This window comes from Carcharodon carcharias, chromosome 8 (genome assembly GCF_017639515.1).
Source record: "Carcharodon carcharias isolate sCarCar2 chromosome 8, sCarCar2.pri, whole genome shotgun sequence".
Classification (NCBI taxonomy): Eukaryota; Metazoa; Chordata; class Chondrichthyes; order Lamniformes; family Lamnidae; genus Carcharodon; species Carcharodon carcharias.
This window is the reverse complement of record NC_054474.1, coordinates 151812716-151826053: the sequence shown is the minus strand read 5'-3', so window position 1 is coordinate 151826053 and position 13338 is coordinate 151812716. Positions and strand designations below refer to the sequence as shown.

General features: G+C 42.8%; 1 protein-coding gene across 1 annotated transcript in view; it reads left to right on the top strand.

Annotated features, from left to right (window-relative positions):
• Positions 1-13338, top strand: part of pip5kl1 (phosphatidylinositol-4-phosphate 5-kinase-like 1) — a 49082-nt gene that overhangs the window by 10623 nt on the left and 25121 nt on the right. The window contains exon 2 of the mRNA XM_041194468.1: positions 12571-12762. Within this exon, the coding sequence (XP_041050402.1) occupies positions 12571-12762 (192 nt within the window). The remainder of the gene's footprint in view (positions 1-12570; positions 12763-13338) is intronic.

Here is a 13338-nt window from a genome sequence, read left to right as displayed (position 1 = left end):
GGACCCGGAGACTTGCCAGTCTGCCGCTCCATCAATTTGCTCAGTGCCATTCCCCTAGTGACTTCAATGTCACCAAGTTCCTTTCCCCCGTTCACCTCCTGATTTGCAGCTATTACTGGAATGTTTTTTGTATCCTCTATAGTGAACACAGAAGCAATATATTTGCTCATCTCTTCCGCCATTTCCTTCTTATCTACTATTAACTCTCCACTGTCACTCTCTAGAGGACCAACACTAACTTCACTTTTTTCCTTTTAAAGTTTCTGTAGAAACCCTTGCTATCCATTTTTACATTTCTAGCTAGCTTCCTCTCAAACTCTAATTTCTTTCTCCTGATTAACCTTTTAGCCATTCTCTGTTGTTCTTTATATTTTGTCCAATCACTTGTCCTGCCACTCATCTTTGCAGAGTTGTATGCTTTTTCCTTAAGTTTGATGCTTTCCTTAACTTTAGTTAACCATAACTTCTTGCAACTGTATGACTTATTGCAGAGTCCGGCATTCCAGCATTATAGTGATGTTTTTGGAAAAGCTTATTCTGGGAAATTAGCTCCCCAGCAACATTTCACATTCTTAATGCCTTCTTTCCTGATAACAGTGTGAGTTTAGACAGTGCCTTTAATATTCAAAGCATCCAACGGCATTTTACAGTGTGACGAGGGACAAGTAAATAAAAGGTGTAATAGAACTGACATCAAGAAAGGGTGGGAGAATTAGGAATGGCAAGGTACTTAAGGTGAGAGTTTCACAGGTCACAATAGCTGGAGGCTTTGTCATCAGTTTTGGGGTGCAGAACAGGGCAGATTCACAGAGGTGGAAGTTAGAAGATCATAGGACATGGGGAGGTCTGAGGCTGGAGGCTGCAGAGGAAGATGAGAGATTTGAGTACCAAGGTGGAGCATTAATTTTAATCAGTGTAGATGAGCCAGGGATGGGGGTGATGGACAATGTGGGGGGGGGGGGGGGGTGCATAGGCAATTGAAGTTATGAGCAAGTTGAAACTCAAGGAGGACAAAGGATGGGGGGGTGGACTTTAGGAAGATTAAGTCAAGAGGTGACAAAAATAACAATAAAGATTCAAGGTGAGGTCAGAGCAGAGGAGGGTATTGATGCAGAGATAGGAAATCTAGGTGATGTTTCAAGCTCAGCTCTGGTTTGCGGACACCAGGAATTAATATGACAGGATTTTGTGTTGCCTGAGAGAGGACAATTACTAAATTTGACAATTCAATGTCAGAAATAGAAACTCACAAGACAGAAGAAGCCTATCCAATACATCATGTCTGTGCTGGGTTTCATTCCAGCAATCCAGAACTAATTCCACAGCTCTGCCCTCTCCTGTTGTTCTGTATCTCCCTCTGATTCTAATTCTTATCCACATTTCCTTCTCTGTCTCCCAACAAACCCCTGCATAAGGAAAGTGCTCTGATCTTTTCTACTCACTTCCTTTGTGATCATTTTAAATTGATAATCCCTCACCAGAGAAAAGAATCTTTTTCTATGACCCCTATCAAACTTTACATCATTTGAAAAACTTGATTAAATCACCTTTTCGCCCCCTGTTCCAGTAGACAAGCACCATTATCTCAAGCACCTCCTTATAGTTTCTCATTCAAGGCATCACCTTGGTGAATTAGCGCTGTATGCTCTTCATGGTTTTAATGTCCTTTCTGTAATAGAGTGCCCCAAACTGCACAGAGTGTTCTAACTATAGCCTAACCAATGTTACAATACAAATTTATCACTATCTTTCAACTCTTGCACTCAATGCCCCTGGTTGTTGGATTTTTTAAGGTTTTATCTTTCTCCACTTGCAAGGAAACTTGTGTTTGAATCTTTAGGCGTTTCTGTTTGTGTATTTCACTGGCAAGCCACCAGTTATCATTGCCCATCCTTTAGTTGCCCTTGAGAAGGTGGTTATGGGCCTCCTTCTTGAATGACTATTCCAAAGTGCTTCCACAGTGCTACTAGTGGAGGAGTTCCAGGCGCAGCAACATACTTCCAGCTAGTACAGTGAGTGACTTGGATTAGAACTTGCAGGTAGTGGTGTTCCCTTTCCCCTGCTGCCCTTGTCCTCCTAGAAGGTAGAGGTTGGGGGTTTGGTGGTGCTGTTGAAGGAGTCTTGGTGGGTTAGAATCATAGAATGGTTACAGCACAGAAGGAGGCCATTTGACCTGCTGAGTCTGTGGCTGCTCTCTGTAAGAGTAATTTTTTTTAACTCATTCTTGTGATGTGAGCCTCGATAGCAAGGCCAGCATTTACTGACCATCCTAATTGCCCTGGAAAAGGTGGTGGTAAGCTTCCATCTTGAGCTATTGCAGTCCATGTGGTTGTAGGTACACCCACAGTGCTGTTAGGAAGGGAGTTCCAGGATTTTGACTCAGTGACAATGAAGGAATGGTGATATATTTCCAAGTCAAGATGGTGAGTGGCTTGGGGGGAACCAGGATTTTGACCCAGTTTAGCTGGTTTCATCCCCAATCCTATAGTACACATGGCATGCTACTGGTGGTGAAAGTGAATGATTATGCTAGTGAATGGAGAGCCGATCAAACAGACTGCTTTGTTCTGAATGGTGTTGAGCTTCTTGAGTGTTGTGGGAGCTGCACACATCCAGGCAAGTGGAGAGTATTCCATCACACTCCTGACTTGAGCTTTGTAGGTGATGACAAAGCTTGCATGGGTGATTTAAATGTGTGGCCCCTTTAAAATTCCTTGTGTAACCGCAAATTCTCGACACCATCCAGGGCAAAGCAGCCCACATGATTGGCACCCCATTCACTCCTTCCACAACCAGTGTGGCAGCAGTGTGTACCATCTACCAGATGCACTGCAGAGACTCACCAAGGCTCCTTTAACAGCACCTTCCAAACCCATGAACTCTACCACCTGGAAGGGCAAGGACAGCAGACACATGAGAACACCACCACCTGGAGGTTCCCCTCCAAGCCACACACCGTCTTGACTTGGAAATATATCGCCGTTTCTTCACTGTTGCAGGGTCAAAATCCTGGAACTCCCTTCCTAACGGCACTGTGGGTGTACCTACACCACATGTTCAAGAAGTTAGCTCACCACCACCTCAAGGTCAACTAAATGTTGGTCTAGCCAGCAACACCCACATCCCATGAACAAATAAATTTTTTAAAAGCATGCACGGTAACTTAAGGAGCCTATTTGTGTGTGACCTGCATAGGCACTTTCGGGTAGGTGCATGACTGTTCAGCTTAGGGAGAACATTGGTTAGGAGGTGAGTTACTCACCTCAGAATATTCAGCCCCAGACCTGCTTTGGTAGCCAGGGCATTTAAATGGCTGGTCCATTGACTTTTTGATCTGTGGTGGCACCCATGCAGGATGTTGATGGCACAGGATTTGGCGATGCCAATCAATGTCAAGGGGAATGTTGAGGAATAATGATTAATTGTGTGCGATCTATAATAATCATAGTCAGTTTTTGTCCGTCCTGACTGTTGTGATTGGTCGGCCTAAGGGGCATCTCTGTGGTGGATTTATTTGGTGAGCGGTACCTGGAGTGTACAGAGGACTGGAGCGTGGTGGTGGTGGGTTTGGAGGTAGGGGGCAGCGATAGTGAGGAACTAAACAGTGTAAGGCAAGGGAAGCCCTACACCAAAGTTAACAACATTACCCTGGCTGGAGAGAGAGTTTCTGTGAGGGATGATGGAGTGAAGGAGATGGAGAACGGGGAAGGGGTGGATAAGATAGAATTGGTTAAGTGTGACAAAATTAAGGGGCAAATTATTTGATACAGATTATTCAAAAGCTATTCTTTGTGCTAAAAATGAAGGTTCACTCGATTTGAATGAAAAGGTTTTAGAAAAATTGTCAGGTGATTTAGAAGGATACATCCATGTTGATTCTATAGCCAATGAAGTTGATATTCTAAGTTCAATGTGCATTCCATAGCGCAAACTTAGACTCAAGGAAGGAGCAGTTATGATGTTGCCTTGACATTTGAATCATAAACAAGGACTTTTCATGAGACAAGATTGATAGTTAGGAGGCTGTTTTCTTCAATGGCAAATGTGGAAATTATAACAGGCAGATTTCAAGGAAATAGAATGATTATTCCTTGAACAATAATGAGCCCACTAAACCTGCCTTTTCAGAGAAAACATTTCCCAATTAGACTTTCACATTCTATGAATATAAACAAGTGAGAGGTTTTGATTCTGCAATAAAGGTACTAATTATACAGCAAATGTTTTGCAGGTCTCAGCTAATATGCTATATATTTTCATGATATCAAATGACAACTGCATGTGAACACTTTCATGGGCAGATGTGGGCATTTGTTGCACATCCCTAATTGCCCTTGAACTGAGTGGCTTGCTAGACCACTGCAGAGGGCAGTTAAGAGTCAAACACTTATGCTGTGGGTCATGATTGGCATTACTGAGACTAGTTTTATAATCCAAATTTATTAATTGAATTTAAATTCCACCAGCTGCTGTAGTGGGATGAACCCATGTCCTCACAGCATCAGCCTGGGCTTTGGGATTACTAATCCAGTGACAATACCACTATGCCATCTACGCCCCTTGATCTCTGCTTGAACAAATATGAGAGAAGTAGCAATGATTCATTATTAAGCTAGAACGTTCTATGTCACCTCTGCTTCTGTTTGTGTTGATTTGTTGTGAACCTGATTATATTGTGTGTCACAAACTAGTGCAGGGCACTAGTGAATAAGTGGACTGAAAAGAATGGAAAATTCTGGCAGGTTTCACAGAGAATGCATGGCTTCCATTGCAGCTTTTCAGTAGCATTCTCAGGAATGTGACTGAATCAGCAGGATTTCAGGGGAGAGTTATCCCCTTGGGATATCCTTTGGGAAGTTTTGATTTGGGAAACTCAGTTAGTGCCAGATGCAGGTCAGTTAGTAAAGGTGGATTATAGTTTCTCCAGCTCCTTCAGTTGGCTTTTCAGATAACTGGTTGATTAATCCATAAAGCCCTTTTGTGATAACAATATTTTATTGAGGTTTATCATCTTTCACAATTTTGTGGCAATATAATTGTGTTGGGAGGTCTTGTGGCACAGTGATAGCACCCTAGAAGCTCCAGGTTCAAGTCCCACTTCAGGACAGTGTGGCCAAACAGGTTGATTATCAGCCTGTAAATCCTTCCAATATGCCCAATGGCAGGCAGCAAGGGTGGGAGAGTTTTATGATTGCTGTTGCCTTCTGCAGTATGGTCAAACCACAGCAGTGCTTTGCCAAGCATAATCATGGACCAATCCAATGGAAGTCCATGGCTGCCAATGCCTTTTTAAGGCATGGTACCTGAAAGAGGGGAATAATCATGTCAGGTCTGTAATTACAACCCTAATTTATATAGTGCCATTAATGTCGTAAAACATCCCAAGGAACTTCATGGAAGTATTATCAAACAAAGCTTGGCACTGACCCATTTAAGGAGATTTTAGGACAAATGACCAATAGTTTGGTTAAAGAGATAGGTTTTAAAGTAGGGTCTTAAAGGAAGAGAGAGAGAGGAAGAGAAGCAGAAAGGTTCATGGAGGGAAATACAGAGCTTAGGGCCCAGGCAGCTGAAGACATGGCTGCCAATGATGGAGGGAAGGAAATTGGGGATGCATAAGGGGCAGAAATGGAGACATGCAGAGATCTCAAGGGTTGTAGGGATGGTGGAGAGCAGAGACCTTGAAGGTTGCAGGAATGGAGGAAAGCAGAGATCTTGAGGGTTAAAGGGATGGAGGAGATCAGAAACCTCAGAGAGTTGTCATGAATAATCTTCTGCTATTTCACTCCTCTGATCAGGCTCACACCTGGCGTTGAACACAATCTCTCCCATGTTGCACAAGACTCTTGCACAAATATTGAGCTACAAATTAATACAGTGAGGCATCTTGTAAGGAGCCTGCATAAAATCACGCTCCGTTGCAGCAAGGGATGGGCAATGAATGATGGCCCTGTTAGTGGCACCCACACCCCAAGAATGAGTAAGAACTTTCAAATCATAATTCTGAGTCGTGCAATGAAAGGAAAACTCCATGATCTCCCAGTGTTTTGTCCAAATTTTATTCAAGTAACCATTTTGTTCATGTTGATTGGAAAACTCATGGGTATCACATGGTCCATTCCTTTCCCACCAGGTTCTCCTTCCTTTTTCTGTCGAGTGGATCATCCCTCCTGCCTGTGGTTTGACCAGATTTCATTTTGTGAGACTTAAAGAATAACCAGCCTCTATCTTCACCAGGCATGCAAATTAAAATTAATCTTTCAAAAGTCAAGTGTGATTATTCCATATGAATTTGTCATTTTCTTCATGTTTGTTTCACTTGTTAGAATTTTTGAGTGTTTTGGAACACCCGAAGCACATGAGTTTTAAGCACCTCAGGGAGATGAAGTAAGGTGGGAGGAGGCTGGCATGATCTGGGAACAATAGAATATTGATCCGGTCACTGGGCTAGCAATCCAGAGGCCTGGCGACATGAGTTCAAATCTCACCACAGCAATTGGGAAAATTTAAATTTAGTTAAATAAATAAACCTGGAATGAGAAGGCTAGTCTCAATGATGGTGGCCCCATGAAACAACCAGATTGTTGTAACAAATGTCCTTTAGGCAAGGTAATCTGCAATCTTTACCCGGCCTGACCTGCATGTGACTCTAGATCCACAGCAATGTTGTTGACTCATAACTGTCCTCTGGAATGGCCTAGCAAGCCACTCAGTTGCCAACAAGGTGGCTCAATGCCACCTTCTCAAGTGTAGTTAGGGATGGGCAATAAATGCTGGCCTAGCCAGCAATACCCACATCCCCAAATGAATTTTAAAAAAAGACCAGTTGGGCATGTTTCTGTATGCTGTCAATGCTTTGTAATTCCTTCATAAATATCAAAGTGTGATAATGTGCATTTTCAAAAGGTCAGCATCCCTTTCCTTAATTGTGTTATAATGTAGAAATCCTTATCTGGGCTCCGATACATTCAAACTCTCTTACAGTACAGATTGTTACTTACTTTGTTTCCTTCACTTTCTGTTCCCAAACTTTACTTCCTTGGTAATATCTTTTTTTTGATAAAATCTTTCATATTTATGAGTTAGGGTTACTGAGTTACTCAGAGTTACTGAGCCTAAACCATTAAATGGAACCAAGATACAGATCAACTATGACCTACTTGAAAGGTTTAACAGGCTCGAGGGGCTGATTGGACTCCTCCTGTTCCTATATATCACACTCTATTGTTCTCCCCTTTCCGTCTCCTCCTTAATTTTGATCCTCCAGTTCACCTACAAAGTACAGAGTGTCATCCCTCTTCCCAGTACCTATCTTGACTATCCCAATGCTCTCTTAGGCAGCCTCCCATCTTCCACCCTCCATAAACTTGAGCTCATCCGAAAATCTGCCGCTCACATCCTAACTCGCACCAAGTGTGTTCACCTCTCTGCTTGCTGACCTACGCTGGCTCTTGGTCTGGCAATGCCTCAGTTTTAAATTTCTTACCTTTGTATTCAAATCTCTTCATGGCCTCACCCCTCCCTTTCTCTGTAACCTCCTCCAGCCCCACAGCCCTCTAACCCTGCACACCTCCATTTCTGGCCTCTCCCACATCCCTAGTTTTAATCACCCCACCATTGGCAGTGTGCCATCAGCTGTCTAGACCTAAGCTCTTGAATTCCCTCCCTAAACCTGTTTGCCTCCCCGCCTCTCTCTCCTTCTTTAAGACGCTACTTAAAACCTACCTACCTTGACCAAGTTTCTGGTCATATATTGGTGCCCCAGGCAGTGTTTTGCATCATTAACTATAATAATCTTAGGCTATTGTAAAAGTGCTTGAAATTGTACTGCCCATATCTATAGCAATCTGTATATGATAATATACTTCAATGATGTTGCTACTGATAAGTCAACCAAACTATTTCACGAAGACAGAGGAGAGATACCATGTTACACGCATTCTGATGTTAAGGTAGCAGTCTGTCCATATAAAATCTACAGGCCTCCATTTTAAAATTCTCATCCTTGTTTCCAAATTCCTCCATGGCCACCCCCCTCCCTATCCCTGTAACCTCTTCCAGCCCCACATCCCTCCGAGATCTCCGCACTCCTTCATTTCTCACCTCTTGAGCATCCCAAGTTTCCATTGCTCCACCATTGGCCGTTCCTTCAACTGCCTGGGCCCGAAACTCTGGAATTCCCTCCCAAACCTCTCCACCTGACTGCGTCTCTCTCCTCCTTTAAAATGCTCCATAAAACCTTCCTCTTTGACCAAGGTTTTGGTCACCTGTCCTAATATTTCCTTAAGTGGCAGTGTCAAATTTTGTTTAATAATCGCTCCTGTGAAGCATCTAGGGACTTAAATGTGCTATAATGAATGATTATTGTTGTGCAGACATAGCCTGAGGTTGGTTAGAGGCTGATGATTTGTTGGGCAGTTGCAGGTGTTTGATTGGTATCTCTAGATAATTGACAGGTATTTGTAAAACAGTGGCTATTCCCCAGAGGGCAGTAAAAATGATCAGTGATGAATTGACTTTCTCCTATCTTTGTTTAAAATAGTTTTCAAGTGTAACGCAGAGATTTGCGTGTGGGTGCACTTCAATTTCAATGCATTGAAGCTCAAAGTAGCACGAATTTCAAATGCTCCTTGTGCTGAAATATGTTTTTTTTCTCTCTTTATTCTTCCATGGGATGTGGGCATTTCTGGCAAGACCAGCCCATCCCTAATTGTCTTTGAACTCAGTGGCTTGCTAGGCCATTTCAGTCATAGACCATAAGAGTCAACTACGAATTTGTGAGTCGTGTGTAGGCCAGCAGATTTCCTTCCCCTCCTTCATATTAGTAAACTACATGGGTTTTTTATAACAATCGATAGTTTCATGGCCACCATTACTGAGACTATCTTTCAATTCCAAGTTTATTAATTGAATTTAAATTCCACCAGCTGACATGGTGGGATTTGAACCCCTGTCCCCAGGGCAGTTACCTGGGTCTCTGAATTACTAGCCCAGTGACATTACCACTACACCACTGTATCCCCTTAAAGCAGTGATTCGACCTCCAGTCCTGCTCCTGCTTTGCTCTAATTGATTTTTCCCAGGACCGACACAACAATTTGTATTTATATAGCGCCTTTAACAGCAAAACATCCCAAGGCCCTTCATGGGAGTGTTATCAAACAACAACATTGTCAACAAGTCACCATATGAAATACTAGAACAAAAGCATAGCTAATGAGGTAGATTTTAAGGAGCATCTTAAAGAAGGACAGAGAAAGCTAAGAGGCTTAGGGAGGAAATTCCAGAGCTTAGGAACTAGACGACTGAAACCATAGACACCAAGGGTGGAGTAAAGTAAGTCAGAGATGCGCAAGAGGCTAGAATAGGAAGAACCAGAGATGTCAGTCATAAATGCCTCCATTTTAAAATTCTCATGTTTGTGCTCAAATCCTTCCTTGACCTCATCCCTCCAGATCCCTGTGACCACCTCCAGGCCTACAACCCTCCACCCTGCTAATATAATCATTGGCGGCCTTCTCTGCTGTATTATTCATCGGCCCATCGAGTCTGTGCTGGCCCTTTCAAAGAATAGTCCAGTTAGTTCCACACTTCCCCATATCCCTGTAATTTAATTTCCTTCCAAGTATTTATCCAAATCCTTTTTGAAGGCTACTATTGAATCTGTATCCACCATCCTATCAGGCAATGTATTCCAAGTCCCAATCACTCGTTGCATTAAAAAAGGCTTTTCCTCTATCACCTCTGGTTCTTTTACCAATCACTTTAAATCTGTGCACTCTGGTTATCAACCCTTCAGCCACTGGAAACCATTTTTCTTTGCTTATTCTATCTGAACCCTTCATAATTTTGATCACTTCCATCAAATCTCCCCTCTTCTCTAAGGACAGCAACCCCAATTTCCCTCGTCTATCCACGTCACTGTGATCCTCATCATTCTTTTAACTGTCTTCTGTTAACTCTCCAAAGCCTTTACGTCTTTCTTAAAATGTGATGCCCTGAGTTGGACCTGATACTCTGCAACAGGATTGGATCTGGGTGCACTTTTGTCTATGGTTTGATGCCCAATTTGTTCCTTGAGCTTTCCTTCATAATTTGAGTTGTCTTAAGATTCGTTACAGTCCAGATAGCAGAAGGCCAGCAGTAGAACCTGGGTTATTGGACTGAAAGGAGAAGATGTATTTCTAGTCACCACTTTATTTCCCTTCTGTATGGGAAGAGATAATACAATCGAAAGAGAGATTGTCACAAGCAGTACAATAACTTGCTTTCAGAATTACAACAGCGCAGTGTTTACTGGCTTCAATTAAATATGACACATCGCATTTCCAGAATCACAGGTTTGGAGACTTAGCTGAATTCAAAATGCAATCAGCTCATGCTGCTCAATGAAGATTACAGTCTGTGCTTGGCAAAGTTACCTTTTCTTGATTTATATAACTGAACAATGAGTGGCATTCATGTTCTTTAGCTCCATGATGAACAACTTGACCCTGCAATTCTGTGGGGAAACCGACTAATCTCCCAGTGCAACCCTGGGAGGAGACTGGTGGGAATACCCAGGGAATGGTATAAAATGGAAACGGTGTAAAGTGGCCATTCTCCAGTTTATAGCATTCCCCCGATGGTTGTGCAGGTCTCTTGCTGGAATTCTTAAAATCATTCTCGGGATGTGGGCGTCACTGGTAAAGCCAGCATTTATTGTCCACCCCGGCAGCCTATACTGAAAGGTGCTCCCACAGTGTTCTTAGTTCCAGGACTTTATATAGAATTACATAAAATGTTATAGCACAGCAACAGGCCATTCGGCCCAACAGGTCAATGCTGTTGTTTATGTTCTATGCCAGCCTGCTTCCACTTTAATTCATCTAACCTCATCAACATATCATCCATTTGATCCAGCAACGATGAAAGAATGGTGATATGTTCCCATGTCAGGGTGGGGTGTAATTTGGTGTAATGTGGTGCTCCGTGCCTCTGCTGCCCCAGTCCTCCTAGGTGGTGGAGGGTGCAGCTTTGAGAGGTGTGGCTGAAGATGCCACAATGAGGGGAATGAATGTCAAAGGTTGTGGTAATCGGAGATGTAATACATCTTTAAGAGAACGTGAGCAGATTGACCATGTGACTGTAAGACCCAATAGCTGTGAAGCGCGGGTTACCATGTTAATGTTAGTCTAGAGCAGGGTCTGGTTGGAGAAGCATACATATTGTTAGTGCTTTGTTGTTCACGTAAATAAATAGCATGTGATTTATTTCATATTTGTCTCTGCATCAGCAGCATATTGTAATCGACTCACCTGTTGACAGATAAGCGTGCAACCGGTTAGCAGGCAAAGCGACCCCATAGTAAAACACAACAAAGGTGGTGGATGGGGTGCCGATCATTCAGGCTGCATTGTCCTGGTTGGTGAGTTTCTTGAGTGTTGTTGCAGCTGCACTCATCCAGGCAAGTTGAGAATAATGCATCACACTCCTGTCTTGTGCCTTGTAGGTGGTGGAGAGCTGAGTCGAACACCTGCAGAATTTTGAAGAATATTAATATAGGATGATACAATATCTTCGATTTGGTAGTAACACTGCTGCCCATATCCTAACTCATACCAAATCTTGTTCATCCATCACCCCATGCTCACTGAACTACATTGGCTCCCTTTCCAACATCACAGATTTTTAAATTCTTTCTCCTCCTTGTGTTGAACTGCCTCCATGGCCTCACCTCTCCCTAACTCTGTCACCTCCTTCAGTCCTATAGCCCCCCTGGAGAATTCCTCCATTTATGGTCTCCTGTACATTCTCCACCCCCTTCTTTCCACCATCGTGACCGCGCTATCAGCCGTCATTGCCCTAAGCTCTGAAATTCCCTTCCTAAATATCTCAACTTCTCTACAACCCACCAACCCCCCCCGCCTGCCCCCCACCCCTCCACTCCTTTAAGACCCTCCGACCAAACCTTTGGTCACCTTTCCTAATGTCACGTCCTTTGGTTCAGCGTCAGCATTTTGTATGCCAATGCTCCTGTGAAGCATCTTGGGACTCTTTACTGTGTTAAAGGCACCATATAAACATAAGTTGTTGTTGGTTAGCCACTAAATTAAAATATTTGAGTCTTCCTCTATTGGTGTGCTGGTTTACCTCTTGTGGGCTTGTCATCTGAAATCTTCATTCTTGATTATTATCAATCATCTTTTCTTGGTTTTTAGTTAACAGCTGAATTTATCATAACTGAGTTCCACACAAATACGTTTATTCTTTGCATTCCTTGTCTTCTGAAAGACAAGACACAAAGCTCCTCATTCAGTACTTTCACTGGCCTGAATTAACCTCAACATCAGACTAGCTATTGTTTCTTCTCCTCCAGTAGCTGCTAGCTCTGTAGACTAAAGGTCTACAGAGACTGTCGCACTAAAGGCGAGATTGCTAGTTGAGGTTGCATGCCTTGTAGCCAGGTTAATTTCATGCTTTTTGATGGACAACAACCCTGCAGTAATTTATCATGGCCTCTCTGGACCCCAGCTGCATGAATGATTGAGGGTTTTAAGGCACTGATTTAGTTTGATGTTTTTTTTTCAGATGGACAGTCAAGACATCAACGTGAACCAAAGATCAGCCGCAAAGAGGAAGTTTCTGTGGCGAGTCAGACAGAAGTGGAAACTGTTGGGGTTGTTTGAGATTGATCGGGATCATGAATTTTATGACTTTACCTGTATGCTGAAGGAGGGATTGACAGCTGCAGTCCAAGTCTCCATCGACAATCCACAAATAGTAAGGTTAACCAGAGTGCTTGTTGACACTACCACGTCAGCCACTGACTTAGGGATGGGTCAGGATGTATGACAAACAGTCTATTTTACAGCAAACAGAGTCAATTTATTCAGCTCAGTCTTTTATTTGGCAAACTGAGTCTTAAGAGACTCCATGAACTACAGCAAACAGGACTCTTGACAAAAATTGTAGCAGAGTCTTCCCTTAGCAAAATGCAGTGAGCAGATGATTGTTTGTCTAATTTCACACCTAATATCAATCCGAGCCACAATCCAAGCAGTGCAGTTTCCAGGAATGATTGACAGGAGAATTACCAATCATTCCCATTCTGGCTGGAACTTATGATGTCACTATATGCAGCCACGATCAACTAGCACTAAAGCAGAATGGTCCTTTCTCAGATTTAATTTCAAATCCAACACACACAGAGTAGGGCTGCTAACTTTCCAGCATTATTCTGGACCCTGCAGGAATTAAAGATGACTTTCCTTTGACATTGCTTCTGGCATATCCTGGACAAACATTATTAGTGACATTTAAAAGTAGATTTTTTCTCATTTGCTTTGAATCATCTTT